Below are 27,307 nucleotides of genomic sequence, written 5' to 3'. Positions count from 1 at the left end.
CAACAGACCATAAGATGCAGAGACATTAATATACAGAAAACAAACACCTCGAGGTGATGGGTCCATACTGCTATCTGACAGTTGCCCTCCAGCGGAAATGGCCGTCAATGGCAAATCCTTTGTAACCTGGAATCAGGTAGAGGATTCAGGACCACACCGCATGATTTGATGGACAGACAACACCATTGAAATTCACAAGAGTACTGTCCCTGTACCACCTCTGGGTAGTTAAGAAAACCATATGGGTTTGTTGGGCAGGTAGCCTAGCGGTTAGAAAGGCGAGCCAGCAACTGGAAAAATTTGAAACCTTTATAAATTATGTGTGTCTTTTTGGAGTGGTTGGGTTAAAAACGGAAGTCAAATTTCAGTTGCATAATTTACCGATAAAATGATTTTAATCTTAATAATTGCGATGTGTTGGCGGAGTGTACCATCGAGTCACTATCAGTCGATACTTGAAAAATGTTCATTCGTTAATCCTTACCTTGTACCTACGTTTGTCCAGTGTAACTGCGTTTTTTTATTTGGGTGCTGCAATCAGTAGTTTTAGTTAGACACTACATTTGTTCTGTGCCGCAATCGGCAGTGTTCGTTAAAAACTTAATTCTACACACGGTTGTTTAGCTATCGGGGAACGGCGTCCAGAGTTTGGTCACACAGGCACTCCGTTTTTTCTACACAGAGAGGAGATCCACTGGAGTTGGTGGGACTAGAGGGGAGCGAGAATGGGCGGGGTAATCTCACCGGCGCCACTTTAAAAAAAAACAGCCGCACAGACCTGTCAATCAACAAGCAACCCAGACAGACATCAGCCCCCGGTGGCTGGCTGTGAGCTGTAAGAGAGCAGCGTCATAGTTGGCGGAGAGCCCCACCGTCTGGAATGAAACGGGCGCAGCGATTGGCTCGACTTTTTGCCTGAGACAACTCACGCGTACGATGTTCTCTCTCTCCCCCCTTTTGTTATTGCAAGCAAACTAGAGAAGAGCCGAGGGAGCAGCAGGATGAACGAAGGGAGCGAGAGAGGGTGATAGACTGACAACAGTCGAGACAGACAGCTCCACAGAGAGAGGGGTAAAGGGGGAAATACATTTGGAATACTGCTTCAGAGCTCCCTCTACATATTTGTCCAGTTCTCCTGTTGATTTGTAAGTAAACTACATTTTGGTATTGATTATTCCCATAGGGATTTTTTAGCTGACCAAACCAGTCTGAGTCACATGGAATGTTGACAGACCTATAGCCTACAGTTAGTGAGACAGACAGCCAAGACAGAGCCCCCCCCCCCATCCAACTACTCTCAAGTCAATGTGTCTATCCTCTGTCAAAGTACTGTGTACACTGTAGCCAACATGTAGCCTACACATAACGTTGCTTTGCTTGTAGAGGTGATTATGTGTTTTTCCCCAGTAGGCCTACATGCTTTTGTAAACATGTAAACAAATTACTTTTGACCTTCTAAATGCTCTTAGAATTTCTTGAGTGGAGCGTTTATGTTTATTATAGTTTATTACAGTTGTATTATCGTTATCAAAGTGGATTGTTATATAGCCTACTTTAGGAAATCACAAATTTTCTGCATTATTGTTTTTTTCAGACTAGTTGTGCAAAGCAAAACAAGCTCAACTTCATCACTAGTACGACACACATGGAGCGATGTTTGTAAACAACACACTCAGTCACCTACATTTACATCATTTAGCAGACTCTCTTATCCAGAGTGACTTACAAGAGCAATTAGGGTTAAGTGCCTTGCTCAAGGGCACATGGACAGATGTTTCACCTGGTCGGCTTGGGGATTCAATCCAGTGACCGTTTGGTTACTGGCCCTACGCTCTTAACTGCTAGGCTACCTGCCGCCCTACACTTCAGATGGATCATAAGAATGTCCATTTTCTTTAGGTTCATGTAATGTATTTTCAAATAAGTAGTAAATACCTATTTAAGGATAAAGTTATTTTGGCCAACTCAATTCTGTGTTTACATGGCCTGCTTTGTATCTTCTGCTTTGTAAAAGTCCCATACATTTTGTGTTGTTAATACTGGTAAAGTTGTTATTGGATTGTTATAGGGACCTTGGTTGCCAATAGCCAATAGCCTATGACTTGAACCTTGATCTGAAGTACCATCTCAGGTCCAGACTTCAGTGTTGTGTCAGTGATCAAACAACGATCAAATAAATAAATTGCATTCGGTTGCTTCACCATAGTGGTCTCTCACCTCCTCTCAACCCCCCTCAACCCAGGGAGATGTCAGTGAACCCCCCCAACAGCAACGATGCCTGCCTGAGCATCGTGCACAGCCTCATGTGCCACCGACAGGGCGGTGAGAATGAGGGCTTTGCCAAGCGTGCCATAGAGAGCCTGGTAAAGAAGCTGAAGGAGAAGAAGGATGAGCTGGACTCGCTCATCACCGCCATCACCACCAACGGAGTTCACCCCAGCAAGTGTGTCACCATCCAGAGGACGCTTGATGGACGCCTGCAGGTAGGCTACTGTTATGTTGGGTTGAATGAGGCTTAGGCCGGTATGGTATCACTGATTATAGAGGGACTGTAGAGGGACTGTTTATGAAATCAGTGGATCTCTGTAACGATCGTCGTGCAGGAAGGAAGAAGTGGACCAAGGCGCAGCTGGGAGCGAACACATGTTATTTATTTCAGACTGAAATAACACGGTCAAAACAGAGAATAAACGTATCGCTACTGCTCAAACAAAAAGAGACAACAACCCACAAACATCGTGGGGGGAAAAGGAACTTAAATATGATTCCCCAATCAGAGGCAACTAGCGACAGCTGTCTCTGATTGGGAATCGACATAACCCAACATAGAAATACGCCCCAAAGCAAGGCTATACCAAAACATAGAAAATAAACTATAGAAATGCCACACCCTGACCAAAATAGAAGAGTTCACCTGGTCAGGGCGTGACAGTACCCCCCCTCCAACGGTGCGTACTCCCGGCGCACCAACTTAAAGTCTATTAGGGGGGGGACCCGGGTGGGCGCCTCACCCTCGGTGGAGGCTCTGGCCCCGGGCGTGTTTCTCCCCCTGCCTCCACCCTAGCCCTACCCCTCTGGCCCGGACTGGACCACGGTGGAGCGGCATGCTCAGGCTCCGGAGCGGAGCCGCCGACCGGAACAGGACTGGTCACCGGTGGACCGGACACAGGCCGTGCCGGACTGTGGACACGCGCCGTGGGCCTGGTGCGGGGGACAGGGACGGGCCGGACAGGACCGGGGACACGCACCACCAACCTGGTGCGGGGAGCAGGGACGGGCCGGACTGGCCTGGGGACACGCACCTCCGGCTTGGTGCGGGGAGCCGGGATGGGCCGGACAGGACTGTGGACACGCACCACTAACCTGGTGCGGGGAGCAGGAATGGGCCGGACAGGACTGTGGACACGCACCACTAACCTGGTGCGGGGAGCAGGAATGGTCCGGACAGGACTGGGGACACGCACCACTAACCTGGTGCGGGGAGCAGGGACGGGCCGGACTGGACTGGGGACACGCACCACTGGCTTGGTGCGGGGAGCAGGGACGGGCCGGACTGGACTGGGGACACGCACCACTAACCTGGTGCGGGGAGCAGGAATGGGCCGGACAGGACTGGGGACACGCACCACTAACCTGGTGCGGGGAGCAGGGATGGGCCGGACAGGACTGTGGACACGCACCACTAACCTGGTGCGGGGAGCAGGGACGGGCCGGACTGGACTGGGGACGCCTGGCAGCTCGGGACAGTCTGGGCAGTCTGGCAACTCCGGCAGTTCAGGGCAGTCTGGCCACTCCGGCAGTTCAGGGCAGTCTGGCCACTCCGGCAGTTCAGGGCAGTCTGGCCACTCCGGCAGTTCAGGGCAGTCTGGCCACTCCGGCAGTTCAGCGCAGTCTGACCACTCCGGCAGTTCAGCGCAGTCTGACCACTCCGGCGACTGTTGACTGGCGGGCAGCTCCGACGACTGTTGACTGGCGGGCAGCTCCGACGACTGTTGACTGGCGGGCAGCTCCGACGACTGTTGACTGGCGGGCAGCTCCGACGACTGTTGACTGGCGGGCAGCTCCTGCCCCGTCAAACAGCCCTTGTGCCCCCCCCCTAAAAAATTCTTGGGGATGCCTCTCGGTCTCCCTAAACTCTTCCATCGCCCTGGAAATGCTCCTCCTTAACTCGGCCCATGTCCGTCCTTCCTCTTCGTTCCTCTGCTGCTTGGTCCTGGTTTGGTGGGTTGTTCTGTAACGATCGTCGTGCAGGAAGGAAGAAGTGGACCAAGGCGCAGCTGGGAGCGAACACATGTTATTTATTTCAGACTGAAATAACACGGTCAAAACAGAGAATAAACGTATCGCTACTGCTCAAACAAAAAGAGACAACAACCCACAAACATCGTGGGGGGAAAAGGAACTTAAATATCATTCCCCAATCAGAGGCAACTAGCGACAGCTGTCTCTGATTGGGAATCGACATAACCCAACATAGAAATACGCCCCAAAGCAAGGCTATACCAAAACATAGAAAATAAACTATAGAAATGCCACACCCTGACCAAAATAGAAGAGTTCACCTGGTCAGGGCGTGACAATCTCATTAATGAATTATTCACTGATGAATTGTTATTGGTGGTATGGCACAAAGACGCTGTCAACTCAGTGACCAATAGCTGGTCGCTTTTGATGACTGACTAATACACCTTTCAGGTACTGCCAGCAACAAAGCCTATACTTTTATTTCAGCCAGTCACGATTGCGGTAATACACTACATGACCAAAAGTAGGTGGACATCTGCTTGTCGAACATCTCATTCCAAAATCATGGACATTAAAATGGAGTTGGTTCCCCCTTCGCTGCTATAACAGCCTCTACTCTTCTGGGAAGGCTTTCCCACTGGAACATTGCTATGGGGACTTGCTTCCATTCAGCCTCAAGAGCATTAGTGAAGTCAGGCACTGATGTTGGGTGATTAGGCCTGGCTCGCAGTCGGTGTTCCAATTCATCCCAAAGGTGTTCGACAGGGTTTATGGTCAGGGCTCTGTGCAGGCCAGTGAAGTTCTTCCACACCGATCTCTGCAAACCATTTCTGTATGGACCTTTCTTTGTGCACGGGGGCATTGTCATGCTGAAACAGGTAAGGGCCTTCCCCAAACTGTTGCCACAAAGTTGGAAGCACAGAACTGTCTAGAGGAGGAGGAATAATGGTCTGGGGCAGGTGTTGCTTACAGGCTGTTTTTCATGGTTCGGGCTAGGCCCCTTATTTCCAGTGAAGGGTAATATTAATTCTACAGCATACAATGACGTATGCTGTAGAATTAATATTACCCTTCACTGGAACTAAGGGGCCTAGCCCGAACCATGAAAAACAGCCCCAGACCATTATTCCTCCTCCACCAAACTTTACAGTTGGCACTGTGCATCAGCTGAGCCGTTGTTGCTCCTAGACGTTTCCACTTCTCAATAACAGCACTTACAGTTGCAGCTCTAGCAGGGCAGACATTTGACAAACTGACCACGTTGAAAGTCACTGAGCTCTTCAGTAAGGCCATTCTACTGCCAATGTTTGTCTATGGCTGTGTGATTTTATACACCTGTAAGCAACGGGTGTGGCTGAAATAGCCAAACACTAATTTGAAGGGGTGTCCACATACTTTTGTATACATAGTGTATGTTTAAAAGTCCCGCCAACCCCTCAGTAAACGTCCCTTTTCATCTTACCGGTTTTGGATTGCTTTAAATCATGAACATTCTATTGTTGTTCTCAGACATCAAACTTGTCCTTTTCATTATGAAAAAGTATAAACAAAACGTCAGTCTGCATGCAGCAACGTTACCTGCTCTTATGTTTTGCCCCCAAAAAAACATTTGTTAAAAAATGTATTTAGGATATGTAAATCTAGCAAGCCAGGCAACTAAAAGCAGCTTTCTGACAATGTTTTGGTTTGTTGCTAGCTTGTTAGCTAGCTAACTTAGCTAGCTAGCTATCGATCTGGCTAGCCAGCTCATATAATTTAGGGTGTCCACCCACTTTTTGGTGATGAAATTCACTTCCTTATGTTATAAAATACATTTTATCAAGACAAATATGATTATTCATGTTTTGAATCGTTCAGTGGGGTCTTTCTTTAACATTTCATTAACAGTAACCTAATACATCCAATAATAAGCACTGAGCTTTGTTGACATAGCGGTGCATGTTTCTCGTAACAACTTTTGAGGATTTTACATTTTGAGGTCGTTGTCTTCAAAGTTGTTTCTGCTGGTCGCAAAAAGCAAAGTTATCATGACACAAGAAGAATTAAATGTAAAAGGCTTTGAAAATAAAAAGCTTGTTATACGCTCAGTGCACCGTTGACATTTCTCAAAGACACGCTTGCTTGGGCAAAAATCCGGTGTTTCTATGTCAAACGGTTTTGTCATATTTCAGTCTTCTGTGATGTGTATAAAGTGTAATATTGTGACGCAAAATCAATCCTGAATACATTTCAACTCTATATCTGACATGGTACAGGTGTCTTCCTTTTTTTAAGCCCATACCATGTGTGTGCAACCTGGTGTCAGAGCATTTCATATTATTCTGTACATAAATCTGAGACACTTCATTTAGTATGATATGTTACGTATGGTGTATATTCATTTGTGGATGTCTATCACCTATTCCGTATGATATTTTACGAATTACAATTCGTATTATATGTTATGAATTTGCAAAACATACAATATATTATGAATTTTCTAAACTTATGATATGTTACGAATTCTAGCCATGTGGCTGTTAGAGTTAGGTTTAAGTTTAGGGGAAGAGTTAGCTAAAAGGGTTAAGGTTAGGGGTAGGGTTAGCTAAAAGGGTTAGGGGTAGGATTAGCTAAAAGGGTTAGAGGAAGGGTTAGCTAAAAGGGTTAGAGGAAGGGTTAGCTAAAAGGGTTAGAGGAAGGGTTAGCTAAAAGAGTTAGAGGAAGGGTTAGCTAAAAGAGTTAGGGGAAGGGTTAGGGGAAGGATTAGCTAAAAGGGTTAAGGTTAGGGGAAGGGTTAGCTAAAAGGGTTAGGGGAAGGGTTAGCTAAAAGGTTTAGGGGAAGGATTAGATAAAAGGGTTAGGGGAAGGATTAGATAAAAGGATTAGGGGAAGGGTTAGCTAAAAGGTTTAGGGGAAGGATTAGATAAAAGGGTTAGGGGAAGGGTTAGATAAAAGGGTTAGGGGTAGGATTAGATAAAAGGATTAGGGGTAGGATTAGATAAAAGGGTTAGGGGTAGGATTAGATAAAAGGGTTAGGGGAAGGATTAGCTAAAAGGATTAGGGGAAGGATTAGATATAAGGGTTAGGGGTAGGATTAGATAAAAGGATTAGGGGTAGGATTAGATAAAAGGGTTAGGGGAAGGATTAGCTAAAAGGATTAGGGGAAGGATTAGATATAAGGGTTAGGGGAAGGACTAGCTAAAAGGATTAGGGGAAGGATTAGATATAAGGGTTAGGGGAAGGGTTAGATAAAAGGGTTAGGGGTAGGATTAGATAAAAGGATTAGGGGTAGGATTAGATAAAAGGGTTAGGGGAAGGATTAGCTAAAAGGATTAGGGGAAGGATTAGATATAAGGGTTAGGGGAAGGATTAGATAAAAGGGTTAGGGGAAGGGTTAGATAAAAGGGTTAGGGGTAGGATTAGATAAAAGGGTTAGGGGTAGGATTAGATAAAAGGATTAGGGGAAGGATTAGCTAAAAGGATTAGAGGAAGGATTAGATAAAAGGGTTAAGGGTAGGATTAGATATAAGGGTTAGGGGAAGGATTAGATAAAAGGGTTAGGGGTAGGATTAGATAAAAGGGTTAGGGGTAGGATTAGATAAAAGGATTAGGGGTAGGATTAGATAAAAGGGTTAGGGGTAGGATTAGATAAAAGGGTTAGGGGAAGGATTAGCTAAAAGGATTAGGGGAAGGATTAGGCAAAAGGGTTAGGGGAAGGATTAGCTAAAAGGATTAGGGGTAGGATTAGATAAAAGGGTTAGGGGAAGGATTAGCTAAAAGGATTAGGGGTAGGATTAGATAAAAGGATTAGGGGTAGGATTAGATAAAAGGATTAGGGGTAGGATTAGATAAAAGGGTTAGGGGAAGGATTAGCTAAAAGGATTAGAGGTAGGATTAGCTAAAAGGATTAGGGGAAGGATTAGCTAAAAGGATTAGAGGAAGGATTAGATAAAAGGGTTAAGGTTAGGGGTAGGGTTAGATAAAAGGGTTAGGGGAAGGGTTAGCTAAAAGGGTTAAGGTTAGGGGAAGGGTTAGATAAAAGGGTTAAGGTTAGGGGAAGGGTTAGATAAAAGGGTTAAGGTTAGGGGAAGGGTTAGATAAAAGGGTTAGGGGAAGGATTAGCTAAAAGGGTTAAGGTTAGGGGAAGGGTTAGATAAAAGGGTTTACCGGAAGGATTAGCTAAAAGGGTTAAGGTTAGGGGAAGGGTTAGATAAAAGGGTTAAGGTTAGGGGAAGTATTAGCTAAAAGGGTTAAGGTTAGGGGAAGGATTAGCTAAAAGGGTTAAGGTTAGGGGAAGGATTAGCTAAAAGGGTTAAGGTTAGGGGAAGGATTAGCTAAAAGGGTTAAGGTTAGGGGAAGGATTAGCTAAAAGGGTTAAGGTTAGGGGAAGGGTTAGATAAAAGGGTTAGGGGAAGGATTAGCTAAAAGGGTTAAGTTTAGGGGAAGGGTTAGCTAATGTGCTAAGTAGTTAAAAAGTTGAAAAAAGTAGTAAGTAGTTGAAAAGTTACTAATTAGCTAAGTTGTCCGTGATGAGATTCGAACTCAACAAGTGAATCATTCAACACGTGGGTTACTTACACACTTCAGGGAGGAGGAACAGGAGAAAACATTCAAGGAGTTTAGGTCTCCCTATAGGCTAACTTCTAGAGAATGAACATACTATTGAATATGTAGAAGTGTAACCCACAAGTTGCTTACAGAGAGAGCGAGGGAATGAGAGAGGAGACAGAGGGAGTTCCCCTCCCCCAGCTCTTGTGAGGGAGAGAGAGGGAGGGAGTGCTGGAGGGGTAGCGCGGGTTGTTTTGTCTGAGACACAGGAAAGGGGCAGGGTTATGTTAAGCCTGTCTGTCTCTGGTGTGTGTGTGCGTATGTGCGTGTGTGTTTGTGTCTGGAGTTTTTCAGTGTTAAAATTTGTGGAACTATATTTGTAATCTCAGACATACCACAATATTTTGTGTGTGTGTGTGAGATTGTGATTATGAGAGAGAGAGAGAGAGAGAGAAAAGTGTTTATTATTGAATGCAGGTTTTGACTTACATCAACAGTTTCTACAATTGAGATTGCCTGTGGATATATGGATGTTAGTGACACGTATTAATGTGGTGTGAGAACTAGATATGAGAATGTACTGTATTATTCTCTGTTCAGGACTACAGGCTGTGTGTGTGTTTGTCAGTCTGCTGGCTGGAATTGGGCTGGCACTCTGCCAGCTCTGACTCTTTGTCTGAGGAAGGTCACTTTGGTTTTCAAGAAGAAAGAATAATAAAAAAGAAAAGGTAAAAGTTTATGGAGTCCATTTTTGCTTTCTCTTTATGTTAGTGGAGAAAGGGTATGTTGATCCCAAAATACTGATCTCTCTCTATCTCTGTCTGTCACACACACACACACACACACACACACACACACACACACACACACACACACACACACACACACACACACACACACACACACACACACACACACACAGAGCAAAGGTGAGACAATGTCATTCCTCTCCAGCTCAGCTTGTTGAGTTAACCCTATACCAGCTCCTTCTTTTGTCACACTCACACTCTTCCTCAATAGCAAATACTCAGATAGTCACTATTTGTGCTATTCATCTCAGTCTGAGATGTTTTAATGGCTCCAAGGCTATTCTTCCCTACCCAGAGTGTGTGCCTGGAGAGAGTGTGTGTGTATGTGAGTGTGTTTAAACGTTGATGTAAATTTCCATTCATGACCTGTTTCCTCGACCACTCCCTGTCTACCAGCTCCCTCTTGCTGTCCTCATTCTCATTCTCCCTCTCCCATCTTTTCTCTCCGTTTCTTTCCCCTTTTCCCCTCCACTTAGATTCCCCACAGTTACACTCCCTCCATGCTCAAATTCCAACCCCGTCAAAGCCTCCATACTGTCCCCCATTCCCTTTCTGAGACTCACCATCCTATTGTAAATAATCACCCTAAAATTCCTGGATGGATGTTGGAAAGGAATTACCTCCATGCCCTCATTCTCCATTCTCTCTCCTCTGTCCCTCCAGGTAGCTGGGAGGAAAGGATTCCCCCATGTGATCTACGCTAGGCTCTGGCGCTGGCCAGACCTCCACAAGAATGAACTGAAGCATGTCAAGTTCTGCCAGTTCGCCTTTGACCTCAAGTATGACAACGTGTGTGTCAACCCCTACCACTACGAGAGAGTGGTATCGCCAGGCATTGGTGCGTCTGTTCACAATTTCACTTCCTCTAATGAAATAGAAGCACAAATGGGGAAGGGGAATATGAAGTTGTTAACAGGCTCTTTGGGTCACAGGCTTTTTCAGAACTACCATGCTGTTTCTAACTTTGTTTCCCTTTCTGTCCCTCTCCTCAAGTTGGTCTCAGCATTCAAAATGCAGGTGAGGAGGAAAACACTATTTTCAGCATCATCAAACATCATCAAAATGGTAATAAGCAATAGCGAGTCATTCTAACCAATCTGTTTTTATCGCATTTCCCAAAGTGCACAGGCAATACTACTGTTTTGATACAGACATACTGTAGATGTGCTCTTGGCAATCTGAGGAAAAATATGGAATGCAGAGCTTCCAAACCAGCCAGATTCATACCTGTCTGAGCTAGTCTACACTACAAGTAGGACACCTCAATCAAATTGCAACAAGGTGTCTCAGGCTGCATGACAGGGCAAAAATCACTCCCAGATAGAGGCAACAATAAATAGGATCCATCAACTTGATCTAAATTACAGTAAATTCCAGAATTTATTAAAAATGTCAAGGCAGGCAGGGGTCAGTAAACCAGAGGTGAGGCAACGGTACCGAATGGCAGGCAGGGTCAGGGTAGGCAGAGGTCAATAAACCAGAGGTGGGGCAAAGGTACAGGTCCACAGGCAGGCTCAGGGTCAGGGGCAGGCAGAGTGGTCAGGCAGGCGGGCCCAGAGTCAGGACAGGCCAGGGTCAAAGTCAGGAGGGCAAGAAAAAGAGAAACTGGGAAAAGCAGGAGCAGAAGCAAAAACGCTGGTTGACTTGACAAACAAGACAAACTGGCAACAGACAAACGGAGAACACAGGTATAAATACACAGGGGATAATGGGGAAGATGGGTGACACCTGGAAGGGGTTGGAGACAATCATAAAGACAGCTGAAACAGATCAGGGTGTGACAATAATAACATGACATGACTCATGCCTGATTTCTGCCTGTCTCTGTCTATCTCTATCTCTCTCTCTCTCTCTTGCTTTCTGTTTCTCTCTGTTTCTCTCCCTCGCCATCCCTCCCTCTCTCTCCCTCCCACTCTGTCTCTCTCTCTTTCTCCCCCCTCCCTTCATTACAAGGTCCTCCAGGTCGGCTGATCAAAGAGGAGTACATCCATGACTGTTATGAGATGGACCTCCCCCCCAGGATGCCCCCCCAGCCCGAGCACTACAACCAGCCCCTCCCCCCTCTGCAGATGCCCCCCGTGCTGCCCCGCGCCCCATCCTCCGTCAACCTCTACCCCAGCATGCCCCTCTCTCCGCCAGGTGAGATAGACTAAAACTGAACTTGGTAATAAGAAGTACTACCGTACAAGCAATTCAGCTGAGAAGAACTAGACTCTTTTGCTTTCATGTCTAACTCTATCCCTTACAATTTCCATCCTTTGTTCCCCTTCCCCCATCTCCCTTCTCCAGTGAGCAGCTCCATGATGGGGCCCATGTCTGGGAGCCACGGCGAGGGCCTGCTTCAGATCGCCTCTCCCCAGATCCAGGGCATGCCCCAGACGCCGCCCCCCACCACCCCCACACACGGACCACCCCCCCAGCCCCCTACCCCTCACAGCCAGAGTGACTACAGCAGCAGCTCCAAACACACACAGACACAGAGCTCCTATCACAGTGAGTTACTAACGAACCACGTTGGCAGTGTCACAGAGATGGTGTCAATTCCATGGTGTCAGTTTCAACTCTGTTTGTTCTCTTCCTTCACAATCTTCCAGCGACCTGGACAGGCACCAGCACGGCCTCCTATACCCCTGTAGGACCCCAGCAGAATGGGCGTGGCCACCAGCAACCACCACTGCACCACCCCAACCACTTCTGTATGTCAATCACCTGTCAATCAATCTTTCTGTCAGAAATGAAGGACTGTTACTATATTTATATGGTAGCGTTGTCATATTTGCTAATTAATTTATCTTAAAAGGGTCTCAGCAACATCACAGCGCACCCGCCTTTCCTCAGCCAGTCTCCAACCATCCAGGTACACACACAACGTTTACCCACTCACACACACTTACCCACACACATGGTGTTGGGCATCTCACCCCATCCACCACCAATGTACAGTACCCACATGAGGGACACATGGCAGCCATTTTGCAATGTTTCATATTATATTTCATGCTGTGTGTGTTGCCAGGTCCAGAGTTCTGGTGCTCCATCTCCTACTTTGAGATGGACATCCAGGTTGGGGAGATGTTCAAGGTCCTGGCTAACTGCCCCGTGGTGACAGTGGACGGATACGTGGACCCCTCGGGCGGCGACCGCTTCTGTCTGGGCCAGCTCAGCAACGTGCACCGCACCGACGCCAGCGAGAGAGCCAGGTCTATCAGAGTGCCCCTAATATACCCACCATGCCTAACCGCTAGCTATTGGAGAACTTTGTTGGGGTGCAGAATACACAGGGCAAACGTATTTATCACCTGTATAGAAATAAATACAATCCCCAGTGTCTGTGATTTTCTCTTCACTAGTGTGAACTCCCATCTCCATTTCACAGGTTGCACATTGGGAAGGGGGTGCAGTTGGAGTGTCGTGGTGAGGGGGATGTGTGGATGCGTTGCCTTAGCGACCATGCAGTGTTCGTACAGAGCTACTACCTGGACCGGGAGGCGGGGCGAGCCCCGGGAGACGCAGTTCACAAGATCTACCCTGGGGCCTACATGAAGGTGTTTGACCTGCGTCAGTGCCACAGGCAGATGCAGCAGCAGGCAGCCACGGCCCAGGCTGCAGCAGCAGCACAGGCTGCAGCAGTGGCAGGCAACATCCCAGGGCCTGGCAGTGTGGGGGGAATCGCCCCGGCAGTCAGTGAGTGCTTCTGTCCTTCTCTCTCACTCTCTTTCTTTCTCTCTTGCTCTCTTTCTTTTTTCCTCTCTCGCTCTCTTAATCACTCAGTAAATCTCTCTTCTCCCAGGTCTGTCGGCAGCAGCCGGGATAGGTGTGGACGACCTGCGGCGGCTGTGTATCCTGCGGCTCAGCTTTGTGAAGGGCTGGGGGCCCGACTACCCCCGGCAGAGCATCAAGCACACCCCCTGCTGGGTGGAGGTCCACCTGCACCGTGCCCTGCAGCTGCTGGATGAGGTGCTGCACACTATGCCTCTGGCTGACCTAGGAGGACATGGACATGTCAACTAAGCAGTGTGTGTGTGGGTGTGTGTGAAAGAGAGGTGGCGGTGTCTCAGTTGCTTGGTTTGGATGATAACCTTCATGAACACTACAGTACGTTTTGGATTGGATACCCTTTTCCTCAGCACCTGAAACAAAGACTGTAGACTTTAATAGAAACTTGTATCGAACTTCTATGGTATTTTAATGCTTTTATATATTTTCCTGTTTGAATCGCCTGATTTTCCTGAAGCAGTTTAGACTGCAAAATGTACTTGCTCAACAGCCAATCTTTTCACAGAGACTGGAACTTGCACTAAAGGCATCAATGCTTTTTAGTAGTGGTAGAGACTGTAAGGGATGGACTGTGTCACAACAATGGAAACTGGCCTCGCACCGCCAATGACCTGGTAACCTGCCTGGATAAAACACTTTGGCAATTGTTCAGAAAGTCAGAATAATAGCACATGTGCTGCAGTGGATTCTCACTTAAGCAGTGTTAGAATGATGCCTTTATTACAGGGCAGCAGACTCAGACATGTATATTGCATCTGGAGAATGCTGCTGTCCTTTAACTGCCTTCAGTAGGGTCTTTTGTTCTTCAGGGAGAAATTGAAATAATAGTCACCACAATCTCCATCAACCTTTTCTCTTATCAGTATTTTTAATTAACCTGCATCATGTGACTCAGTTATATTTATACTGAACAAAAATATAAAACGCAACATGTAAAGTGTTGGTCCGGTGTTTCATGAAAACCCTGAAATTTTCCATACGCACAAAAAGCTTATTTTTCTCAAATTTTGTGCACAAATTTGTTTACATTCATGTTGGTGGGCATTTTAGCCTTTGTCAAGATAATCTATCCACCTAAGAGGTGTGGTATATCAAGAAGCTGATTGGACAGCATGATCATTACACAGGTGCACCTTGTGCTGAGTACAATGAAAGGACACTCTAAAATGTGCAGTTTTGTCACACAACACAATGCCACAGATGTCTCAAGTTTTGAGGGAGCGTGCAATTGTCATGATAACTGCAGGAATGTCCACCAGTGCTGTTGCCAGAGAATTCAATTCTCTGCCATAAGCAACCTCCAATGTCGTTTTCGAGAATTTGGCGGTACGTCCAACCAGCCTCACAACCACAGTTCTCATGTAACCACGCCAGCCCAGGACCTCCACATCCGGCTTCTTCACCTGCGGGATATTCTGGGAGTGGGGTATTTCTGTCTGTAATAAAGCCCTTTTGTGGGAAAAAAAACTAATTCTGATTGTCTGGGTCTGGCTTCCCATTGGTTGAGCCTGGCTCCGAAGTGCGTGGACCTATGTGCTCCTTGGCCCACCCTAGGCTGCTCCCCTGTCCACTCATGTGAAATCCATAGATTAGGGCCTAATGAATTTATTTCAATTTACTGATTTCCTTATATGAACTGTGGCTCAGGAAAATCTTTGAAATTGTTGCATGTTGCTTTTATATTTGTGTTCAGTATAGCTACCAAAAACAAGAAATGGAATATCAAGAATCTCATTGATTATATTTATTGATGGAAGGTTCTACACAGTATTTGTAACGTTTTCTTCATTCAGATAAACAGACCAAAGTTGTCAGAAAGTGAAAGATTTTTCACTGCTATTTTATGGCCATAAAACCTTTGCTGAATGTGCCTATATTCGTTTTGTGTCCTGGCTTTGTTCAACCAAAGCATGTATTTGTGTTGATGTATGCCAAGATATGCCTTTAACTAAAGTACTTCTAGGCCTAATTAAAGAATCGGTAATTAATTCATTAAATTGGTGCCTTAATTTTGAAGTACTGACAAAAGATTACAAACCCCACAGAAAACAATGGCCGTTGGTTTTCTCAGTACATTCCTGCTTCAATGCTCCTCCTGTCAGCCAAAGTGATGTATCTACTGCTACTTAAGATTGTGTGTTAGTAAAGTGAGAAAACAAATAGCCTCGTGCTGTACATGTCATACAGGATGACTTCATTGGCTGTATTAAATGTGTCCAGTAGGACACCTAGTGAACTTTCTGGGTACTACGTGCATTTGCAGTCCATGTTGATGTTGGGCCTGTGACTGGTTTACTTCAACAAAATGATATATCCAGAATATAGTGGTTAATAAAACAAATGTATTGTTTTATAATGTTTATTTATGTCTAATTTGGGACACTTATAAAACACACATGAGGGTCTCTGCTTCTCTTCAAGCTCCTAATGGTAATCATGTGAGGGTTAAAGATGAGAACATATCTATAATATTAAATTATTTGTTATGTGTTCTCCTTGTAAATCATAATATTAGCAGCAGTCATTGTTTTTTACAGTATACTTTCAGCTGTCTGTAGTCAGCTTGTTTAGGTTTCTAGTAGATAACAATATGATTTATTATTGAGTTAGAATTGACCAAAATATACTATTTTGCATTAGTCTTGAACATACTTTATAATGGTTGTTTTAGTGGGGGGGGGGGGGGGGTTATGTCAAATGATGTGCTTTCCAAATGCTGTATGTATGTTATAACTATTCCAAAGTTTGCCAAGAATTAAACAGTTTTTATAAAATCTGTATGGTGCTTAGACCTATTGTGTAATGTTGCCAAGCAGCTATTTGAATGAAAGTGTGCTACCCATCCACCAGTAATTGGTCATTTACATACATACACTGTATCATACAAGAAAAAAATGACATTCTGACGCCACCCGGGGGCGGGTCTAAACCCTCCTGCGTGTCCGTGAGTACCAGTCTCGAGCCCCACGCAGCATCCGAGATATAATAGCATCATTGAGTTTGGCGTATAGAGAGCGAATAGACCATATGAAAAGAGGAAGACAATCATTATTTATTAACCTGTGAGCTCATTTACTGGAATATTTGGTTGAAGTATCGTTACTCATTCTCTATGGATATAAAATAGGGACAAACCATCTTTATATTCTTTCATTTACCCTTTTTATCTGGACGGCCAGTAAAGCATCTTGCGTTAATTCTCAAAATGGCTGAGATTACAGAATTACGACCTGCATATGGTAAGTAGCAGACATTTTTCGGAATTATTTAGCATTTTGCTTATTGTGTCGTCAGATATTAACGTTATATGATATCTGGTATTTACATTACGCTAAATGTTAAAATAATGCCCATTCGTTTTAGAAATAAGGCCATATGAGAGTGAACACACCCAAATAGCATGATTAACTTTATTGCTACCATCAAAGATTGCCAAATGTAAATTTGACATTTATTCATTACCATGGCCTATGTTCATGTAAATAGCATCGAATGTAATTTGGAAATTGAACGAAACTGATTATACAGGCCTATTCAGAGATAGTAACATTACTAGGCACAGACGTCAATCAATTCAACGTCTATTCCACGTTGGTTCAACTTAATTTAATTGAAATGACGTGAAAACAACGTTGATTCAACCAGTGTGTGCCCAGTGGAAGCATATTATTACAGTATTTGCTATTATGAAATTATTTGTTTTCAATCAGTGAGTAATTTGGTCCAACAACATAATAATTGTAGGCCTATTCTATCAAAATGTATTGAGTACTGCGGCCCATTCGCAACATTGTCACTTCTCCCCGTGATCTTCAATGTGCGCGTACGATGGGGTGGATAGGATGACGTGATGTCTATTCCTGCATAAGCATCGCCAGCCCCCGTTCCTTTGTTTTTGTTAAAGCAAGCATCCCGGAACTAGGAGCTTGGCCAAATTGACATCTTTTCATTGGATCAGACCTCGAGCTTTAAATTAAGATCCTTGAACAGTAGTTTAATGCCACATTGCCATAATAAAAAGTGTAGTGCTCTGAAGGCAAGGGATGTTGGTGACCAAAACAGTGCCAGATCCTCTCAGCAAGTGACATGAATAGGTGATGGAGAATGGGGAGGGTTATGGATATTATATCATCAGAAGAATAGGACAACCCAAGTGCAGAAACAAAACGGATTGTTCTAAACCCTAAAAACCAAGAAAATATAAACCAATAAGCATATTAACACTGTCAGGAATGGGCCTGTAACCTATTGGAGTTGATTAATGTCCATGTGGAAGAGGAGGCTTTTGTTAATAAAGGCATTGTCACATTTCTTGGTTGATTTAAGATTAAACCATCAAGAGCATCTAGACATTGAACTGCTTGAAGAACCTCATTACAACAAGCAGTTGGCCTCATCTCAAACAGGCTCAAGATAAACAGTTGTGCAATCAAGGCTTGAGTGTTAGAGATGTGTTATTGCAAACATAATGTTGGCCCTGAGCCTGCTGGATGCAGCAGAACATTTCATGGCAGCAAAGAAACAAGAGAGTACTGGAGTTGGATATCTGCAATTCAGCCCAACAGGCTCCAGAAACCCAGATTACAGCCAATGATCTAATCTGGGTCACTCATCAGGATTAAGACACATCTGGTCCACATCACAATCTGAGTTCTGCAAATCAACTGAATCTTATGCTCACAGGCGGTATACAATAAGACATGTTGCCAATGCAGACAGATTGTCTCTCAGTGCTCCATGGTCACTCAGCACTGTTTCCCAGGCTGGTGGATGATGGGGTTTATGCTGTACCAACCGGTGCCAGACAGGAAGAAAGACAGGCAGTTGGTCAGAAGTTGGATAATTTTGTATTCTTTAAACACCAGAAACAGCTTTTCTTGCAATCTAGAGCCATAGTCATTATGACTACTTATATGTCAAAACTATATCTATTTTTCTGCATAAATTATCTAAGCATATCTCCTTACCTGTTCAATTGTCATTTTAATTAAGGATGCACATTGATTCTTTAAGAACCGTTTTGCCTTAGAAGTTTAGTACAACTGCCACACTGGTATATTGTATCATAACCCAATAATTAAAGCAATTGTAGTCAATTATGTATCAATTTATTGTCATTTGAGTTTTGAAAAGAACAATCAAAATGTCTGTCAATCTTTGCATGCATAGCTCTGTCTATGAACAGTGGTTACATTTCCCCAGCCCTATTACTCAGTTTATCAACAAAGTGGAAGGGTCAGGCACTGGAAATGGCTAAAATCAAATCAAACGCTGTGTGTGTCACTCTACACTCTCTCCTCCTCCACTGACGATACCTCACACACTAGAGTATCTAGCGTCCTGCCGAGGCATCTCTTTGCTCTTTGCACCTTGGAAGGAACCACTTAATAGGGGAGAATAGGTAGGGGGGTACACTTTGCCTGGTCCAGTCAGTGTGCCCCCTGCACAAAGTACCGCTGACATATCTTTTTATAAATAATTATGATCAAATTCATTTTAAAACATGACAAATCTTAGGGGGCACATTACTTTGTGTCCCCTATAGGCATGATGCCACTGACAGTAGCTGTGCATATTTATACGAAAGGATGTCTTGAACTCGGCATGTGTGTGCTGTTCATATTTGGAATGTCAAACTACCTACACAGTAGTGTGGTCTGATCTGTAATCTATGGTTAGATATAATTGCATAATTCCTTGCAAATCAAGCTGATTTCATGATGAAGGATCTGAAATGGGTTATGCAGAAGGCTAACAGATGGAACCCACAGAAAAAATATCTTTAAAGTTACCCACAGAAACAAAAACTGAACTGAGGAGATTGGCATTGTGTCTAATTAGTAAAAAAATGTAGGGTGTATTTTTGGTTCTGTTAATCGGCACACTCAATTTATGCTTTTACTTAACACATTTTGTGAACAATGCCTGGACCCACTGAAGCAGAAGATTTGAGAGCTCACTACTGCCATCCCCCTGGGGTATGTTTCCAGGGCAACGGGCTCAGCTGGCATTAAGCTCCTTCCAAAATCTGACATCATCCTCCCGGTATCCCTACCCAGAAGGCCAATGAACAACAACAGGAAGGAAGGGCACAGTATTTTGTTGAAAGACAGACAGTTGAAGGAGGGAGAGGAGAGACAGATAAAGACAGATGAAAATGGAGACGGGAGAGAGATAGAGAAAAACAGACGTAATATAAATATAGTTCAATAGCTGAGGTAAAGAGGGTGAAAGATAGAGTGTGTGCGTGTGTGTGTGCATGCATGTGTGCCTCGTGCGTCATATATGTGCATGCTCATGCACATTCACTGTATAGACTGACAAGTTTACCAATTGGAGTATGGTGACATGCTCAGAAGGCCAGCGCAGCTAGGGAAATGTTCCCTGTGGTGGGGTGAAGGGGGGAGAAGGCAACAATGCGTCTCTTTTCAGGGGCTTGGCCAAACAAAGGGCCCTCTCCCGGCCCTCCCGCCCCGCTGCAGCAGGCTCTGTCCACTGAGTCCCATTACAGCTGGGATCAGCACAGTCAGCCTTACCATGTGCGCACAGCACATAGTCACAGTCTCACATTAACCTCAGCAGCAAATGAGTGAGTGGGGGCTCACACACACATTCACACATAGATTCATGCGTACCTGCATGTGCACAGACACTTAGACCCTCACCCCTCGCACATACACAGACACACAGAGACAGGGTATGGGACTATACCTCCCAGACACATTGAGACAGACAAAACACGCCCTTGTCTGGTGTAATGACCAGCCCTGGAACACGGTCTGTCTGCTAGATAAAGCACACCGTCACTGGGATCAATTAAGGGAGGCAAATGACTTATGACTTAAATAAAGAGGTGGACTGTGTGTGTGGATGTGTTTAACTATAGTAAACTAACACTAAAACATTTTTTATCAACTGGGGACATTTTGTTGGTCCCCACAAGGTCAAATGATATTTCTAGGGGGTTTAGGGTTAAGGTTAGAATTAGTGTTATGGTTAGGATTAGGTTTAGGGTTAGGAGCTAGGGTTAGTTTTAGGGTTAGGGTTAGGAGCTAGGGTTAAGGTTAGGTTTTTGTTTTGGGGTTAGGGTTAAGGTTAGGTTTTAGGGTTAGGGTAAGGAGTTCGGGTTAGGGAAAATAGGATTTTGAATGGGACTGAATTGTGTGTCCCCACAAGGTTAGTTGTACAAGTCTGTGTGTCATTGTGTAAGTGCGTGTGTGTATGTAGCCTGACCTGGCTGTGTGTGTTTCCACAGACTGCTCCTCATGCTCCTTTTTACCCTCCAGAGTCAGACAGACATAGTTGCACTTGCATGCAGTGCATGTGTGTGTGTGTGTGTGTGTATGTGTGGTGTGTGTGTGTGTGTAGGTGTGTGTGTGTGTGTGTGTGTGTGTGTGGGTGTTTGTGTGGTGTGGGGGGCTGACATTTTAGCAGCCTGGTGACACCTGGTTGAATGGCGTCCATATTGCTCATGTCTTTCCCACTCACACCTTGCCTTGTGCTCTGTGACACTGTAGTGAAGTCACTCCTGCTGTATGGCACAGTCACAGTATTGAGTCACAGTGGAGTCACTCACCCTGGGTGGTGTGGTCACACGACTTACATTATTTAGCCTACCTGACAATAATGAGCCACTGGAGGGCAGTTACATGATTTCCTATTTGATGTTCAGTGCTGCATCACTTGGTGCAGCTGAAAGAGTTGAATTTCTTTAATCTGAGTCAGTTCCAGTTCATGGCTGAACTAAATGCAACCGACAGTATGACTATCTACTTTATTTAGAGACTTCAGTATAAATATTTCTTACACCAGACATTGCAAACACATCCCAGTCTAGACTGTGCAAAGGTGTTAACTCATTCTATCTTCACCTCTCTTTTAGACATGTCACCGGTGCTGGCTGGTTTTATCGGTGCAGCGGCGCTGGTGGTTGCCGTGGTGATCCTGGTTCTCCTGTGGTCCTTCTGCCAGCGTCGCAACCTCCGGGTGATGGGCCGCTACAAGCCCCATGGCAATCAGTACTGTGACTCGGCTGAATACCCGCCCTACAAGTTCATCCACATGCTGAAGGGCATCAGTATCTACCCAGAGTCCCTCAGCAGCAGCAAGAGGATAGTACGGGTGGCCAGGCGTGCTGGGTGGCAGGGGGAGAGAGACAGAGAGAGGGGTGGTGGCCGCGGGATGGTCCTGGTGGATGCTGAGAACAACATCCTGGATGCGCCTACCCATCTCCAGATGAGCCACCTGGTGCCCCCTGCTGGCCAGCCCAGAATGGAGCGGGCACTGCCCGTCAGGGCCGACTACTGCTGCCTGGATAGCTCAGCTACCAGTAGCGAGAACAGCAGCAAGACCGTTTCACCTTTCACCCCCGCATCCTCCGACCCAGAATCAGAGCCTGAAGTCAGCCTGGGCTCCCTCAGCCTGGCTTTAGACTACAACTTCCCCAAGAAGGCCTTGGTGGTGACCATCATTGGAGCCCATGGCCTGCCTGCAGTAGACGAACAGGGGAACAGCTCCGACCCCTACGTGAAGATGACCATCCTCCCTGAGAAGAAGCACCGGGTGAAGACCAGGGTCCTGAGGAAGACGCTGGAGCCGGTGTTTGACGAGACGTTCACGTTCTATGGCGTGGCCTACAGCTCGCTGCCCGAGCTCACACTGCACTTCCTGGTGCTCAGCTTCGACCGCTTTGCCCGAGATGATGTCATAGGGGAGGTGGTGGTCCCGCTGACAGAGTTGGAACCCAGCACGGGGCGGGTGCACATCACCCAGCAAATCAGCAAGAGGAACATGCAGGTGAGGAAGGGGGGGGGCGACCTAGACATGTTTAAAAGCATGAACAGACAATTCCGACATATCAATCATTCTTAAAAGTAGGGGCCCGGCTCACACATACACACACACACATACACACATGGAATTGAGCGCAGTGCAGTACACCGAGGCGATTGTCTGACAGGAAGGTCAATGTGTCTCTATTGATTCTGTCCCCATTCAAGTCTTAACTGCAGCCAAACTGAGGAGACAAAAAAAACACCTCCATGTAATCTCTCAATGCAGCCAGCCATCCATCAGGCTCCCTTCATCATCACAGCCACACGTGTGCATGTGAGTGTGTACCCAACTCGGACTCACCAAGAACTTGTTTTGTTTTTTGTTCCTACATGTACCTGTGGCACTATTCCTCACTATGTGGCCATTGTGTATAACCCATCTGCTGTTCAATATAAGAAGGGATTGATATGTTTTGTAGGGATACAATGCAGGAGTTATTACTTCCTCATTGAAAGAAGACGTCTGATCGTAAAAACGGGTGATGTTCCTTAGTACACATTGTGGAGGGCAAGGTATTGCAGTAGCATGGGGGAAGTCGATACACCATGCATGGGAATCGACCTCATACCTGACTAGGATACTAAGTTGCAGGTGTCTTAAAACTACACTAGAATGAGAACAGAACTTTGGCTCACTGAAGTGGCGTCAGGGCACATTTGTGTGGCTAAGCTTTCGGTCAAACAACCTTCATCAAAGCAATGTCATCTTCTTGCTTATTGAAATAATCCATCATAAGCATACAAATCACCAGGACACTCACCTAGGGATTTTTCTCAGCAAATCCTCATTTTATAATCATTAGATAAGAAAATGCCCTTTTAGTGATGGGTTGGAATAATATGAAATCAATTGCAAGTCAGTGAATATGAGAAAGTGCATGTGTGTGCTGGTCTGTAGCATCATACATCATGTCAACTTACTGTCTATTAACTATTAATATATACAGTACCAATGTCTGATTTATATGGATATAGAGTGTAAAGGCCCGGCATGACAGATTATTTTCACAGTTTATCTGATTCATTGTTTAATTTCCTTGCTCTTACTATGCAGAACACCTAGATTATACAAACCGCTATACTGTATACGTTGTGCTGTTTCTCACATATACACTAAAAGAATCACACTAGTCTGTTTCCACACGCAGATATGTATGGTATATTTACAGTCAGGGGAAAAAGTATTTGATCCCCTGCTGATTTGGTACGTTTGCCCACTGACAAAGAAATGATCAGTCTATAATTTTAATGGTAGGTTTATTTGAACAGTGAGAGACAGAATAACAACAAAAAAATCCAGAAAAACGCATGTCAAAATTTTATAAATTGATTTATTCTGTTATTCTGTCTCTCACTGTTCAAATAACCTACCATTAAAATTATAGACTGATCATTTCTTTGTCAGTGGGCAAACGTACCAAATCAGCAGGGGATTAAATACTTTTTTCCCTCACTGTAAGCAATAAGGCCTGAGTGGGTGCGGTATATGGCCAATATACCACGGCTAAGGGCTGTTCTTAGGCAAGACACAATGTGCCTGGATGCAGCCCTTAGCCAAGGTATAATGGCCGTATACCACAAACCACAAATACCACAAACTTATTCCTATAATAAACTGGTTAACAACGTAATTAGAGCAGTAAAAATAAATGTTTTGTCATACAGCCAATCAGCATTCAGGGCTTGAACCAGCCAGTTTATAATTGTGCATGTAGAACAAGGTTGGCAAATAGATAATCCCAAAGACTGCTGAGTTTTATTGTCTTGGCAGTTGGTGCCCAATTACTCTTTTAATCTATGACTGTACGATTATGGCTGTTTCATTGTTGTATTGTGTCTTAAAGGCTGAGTAGGTGGGTTTGATGATTGTTCCTCTTGAATGAATCAATAGTTAAATCCTCTATGTGTCTGTCTCTTCCTGCAGTGCGAGAGCCGTGGGGAGCTGTTGGTGTCTCTGTCCTACCAGCCTGTCTCCCACCGCCTCAGTGTGGTGGTGCTGAAGGCCAAACACCTGCCCAAGATGGACATCTCTGGCCTGTCTGGAAGTGAGTTCAACCACTGTGTATGTCAGTGTGTGCGTGTGTTCCTGTGGACAATTAAAAAATGCGGAGCTTGTGTAGATGTTCCCTTTACATATGACAATATTCCAAAATGTCCTTCTCTCCCTTAGACCCATATGTGAAGGTCAATGTGTTCTACGGACGCAAGCGCATCGCCAAGAAAAAAGACGCACGTGAAGAAGTGCACGCTAAACCCGTCTTCAACGAGTCCTTCATCTACGACGTGCCCCCCAGAGCTGCTCCCTGAGATCTCCGTGGAGTTTGTGGTGGTCGACTTTGACCGTACCACTAAGAACGAGGTGGGTGGGGCGTCTGCCCCTCGGCCTGCACAGCCCCTGTCCCTCTGGCGCCGCCCACTGGCGGGAGGTCTGCGAAACCCCCGTCGGCAGATCTCAAAGTGGCACAACCTCAGTGAATACTAGCTCCTCACAACACCTAATGCATATAGTTCTACCTGTGTATAGGGGGAGGTGGAGGAGGGGAAGAGAGGGACTTCTTGCCGAGAGAGTGGCTTTTCCTCATGCCATACTTTCTCTTGTGAATAATACCAACAAAAAATGAACCACATTCCTGGTGGGACTTGTACAGTGGACTTTACAGTGGTTAAGGTTCAAATACAGGATCGAATCAAAGTAACAAACATGCATACAGATAAACATACACATATATAACCACACCACTACAGAATTATAGAAACATAGTCTCAGCATTTGGTTAAGAGTAATGAAAATAAAAAAGTTGTTGTTAACCAAAATCTGACCAGGATCACACATTCAAGGCTGTTATGAATTATTGTCTGGCCATGTTGTATGAAGTTTAGGTGACGGGATACATGCAAATGCTTAAAAAAAAAGAATTGTCAGACTTCAAAATCCTGCCCTTGACATTATTGTACTTCATTTCATTGCATGTCTGAATTAAACAGAAATATCATCAAATCAAATGTAGTAAGGAAACAGAAGTATTGCTTATATTGATAGTGAGAATTTTTTTCTTCCCTCTTAAAATGAGAAAATCTCATGCAACCGACTCTCTGTTGCAGTTTCTCTAAAGGTAGCAACAAATAGCTAGAAATTTCTACCCATGAAATGTTTTGGGGCCTAACTGTTGTCGTTTAGTGGCATTACCATATTTGATGACAAGCTCTGTATCTAACATGAAAACAAGGTTTCAAACCAATTGATGCTTTGTTGTTAAGACAAATGTGGTTTCACTGCAAATCAATTTATTTTGGGTCCATTTTTAGAACTAATTCGGTCTGAAAATATGAATGTAATAACAACCACAACATTATTACATGGATACATGTGATCACAAGAAATATGACATCTTCTCATACTGTGGCATTAAAAAAAGCATTCACCACAGTATAAGCGAATATACTGAAATATCACTGCAGGAGGTTAGTCTTAGTACTGTAATAACCAGGTAATAACACATGCTAGTTAGGAGCTTGTCGTGCCAGAAGATATTTTTTGAAAGTCACTGATATTATTGTGAAAAATGGTTTTGACATGAAGAGTTGTAAAGGGTCATATTTTGCTGTGTGGTTTCCAAAAGGTTTATACAGTATGTTCCACTATTTTTGCCTTTGCTGACATGCTCATCTTTAGGACTCGATTCAATCCGAATCACCGAAGTTCTGCGCTATAGCGAGCTTGAAATGTAAATGTAATTTTTTATTGAGCTGACATATGCAGCGTTTACCGTGAATGCAGTCTTTGCGAACTTGGGAACATTGCCTTTACATTGCCTTTACTTTTCAATAGCACTGAACTTGAGCGATACGGATTGAATCGAGCCCTTCGTGTATTTTTGCCTCTTTCATTTGGCTAATTTCAAGAATATATTGTATAAAAGAACAGTACTTTATATCTTGAAGGCAACAATTTTCTATAGTGAATAGCCTCACAGGTTGAAGCTCCTGTATGTTGTTGGTGATACTCTGTGTGTGTGTGTGGAGACTGCAGAGCCCAGGTGCACTGTTTAGAACAATATAAGTGGTGATGGGGTTCAGAGCAGGACATGGCAGTGGGGTGGCTACTGCTAGCTTCTGGCTTGGCTAGGCTTTTGACCAGAAGGACGAGACACAGGTGGGCAAAACCCCCACGCGTCCATTGTCACCAACCGCTCCATCCTCTCTTCCTCCTCTTTTTCTCTCGCTCTCCTCTCACTCTCTCTCACCCTCCTTTGCACTTTCTTTCTAGCTCTCTCTTTACAGTCCCTTATTTCCTCAATCTCCTTCGTTTCTCCCGTCTCCTCTCTTTAACTCTTTCTTTGCACCTTCTTTCTTTGTCTTTTTATTGGATAACTAATATCTCAAATTCTTTTTAATGCTTCATTCCTCATAATGAGAGAAGCCACAGTATTTGACAGATTAGTGAACCCATCATAACACCTATCACACCCTGTGAGGATTTGGCTGTATGACTGTGATGCTCTGTCATCATTGTACCCCGTCCAGGGGGTGTCAAACTCATTCCATGGAGGGCCTTGTGTCTGCAGGTTTTTCTTTTTCTTTCATGAAGCCCTAGACAACAAGTTGTGGAGAGTTCCTTACTAATTAGTGACCATAATTCATCAATCAAGTACAAGGGAGGAGCGAAAACCTGCAGACACTCGGCCCTCTGTGGAATGAGTTTGACACCTGTGCTGTAGGCCTACTCAGTGGAGACATGGGGAGCTGTAAGTCTAGCTGCAATGGCTTTACATCACACTGTGTAACATTTACTGCAGTGCAGTCTGGCAAATTGACTGTACAAACTCTGGGAGGACAGTAATCTCAGTGAAGCCAAGGTGAAAATACTTAAGTAAGACTGCAGGTTTGTGTCTTGACAGGGCAAGGGGAAGGCATAAAATTGTGTTGCAATACATATAAGCTGCCTTGTTTGCTTATGGCAGCAAAGTCCTGTGATCAGAACCCCCACCATTTGACTGTCTATAGCCCCGTTTATACCTGGCGCTAACATGGGTCCTTTGTCCTGATCTTGTCTACATTCTGATTGTGCCCAGCTTCCAGAAGTGTGTCTACACATGGTATTAAAATGAGTCTGTT

General features: G+C 44.8%; 1 protein-coding gene and 1 pseudogene across 4 annotated transcripts; both read left to right on the top strand.

Moving 5' to 3' along the window:
• Window positions 1-339: 339 nt before the first annotated feature.
• Window positions 340-14,295, top strand: smad10b (SMAD family member 10b). Of its 4 annotated transcripts, none has more exons than XM_029736619.1 (11): window positions 340-1,145; window positions 2,243-2,483; window positions 10,245-10,419; window positions 10,575-10,598; window positions 11,544-11,720; window positions 11,871-12,074; window positions 12,176-12,277; window positions 12,382-12,438; window positions 12,598-12,781; window positions 12,958-13,265; window positions 13,372-14,295. In XM_029736619.1, the coding sequence occupies exons 2-11, from the start codon at window positions 2,247-2,249 to the stop codon at window positions 13,590-13,592; spliced, it is 1,689 nt and encodes a 562-aa protein (XP_029592479.1). In that variant the 5' UTR covers window positions 340-1,145; window positions 2,243-2,246; the 3' UTR covers window positions 13,593-14,295. The 4 variants fall into 4 exon arrangements, with proteins under 4 accessions (XP_029592479.1, XP_029592478.1, XP_029592476.1 ...); XM_029736618.1 differs by having other exon boundaries at window positions 11,535-11,720; XM_029736616.1 differs by having other exon boundaries at window positions 10,575-10,646.
• Window positions 14,296-16,292: 1,997 nt separating this feature from the next.
• LOC115176559 (synaptotagmin-11-like) lies at window positions 16,293-25,195 on the top strand (annotated as a pseudogene).
• Window positions 25,196-27,307: the final 2,112 nt, after the last annotated feature.

Source organism: Salmo trutta, chromosome 37 (assembly GCF_901001165.1).
Source record: "Salmo trutta chromosome 37, fSalTru1.1, whole genome shotgun sequence".
NCBI classification, from domain to species: domain Eukaryota; kingdom Metazoa; phylum Chordata; class Actinopteri; order Salmoniformes; family Salmonidae; genus Salmo; species Salmo trutta.
This window is presented reverse-complemented; position numbering and strand designations above follow the sequence as displayed.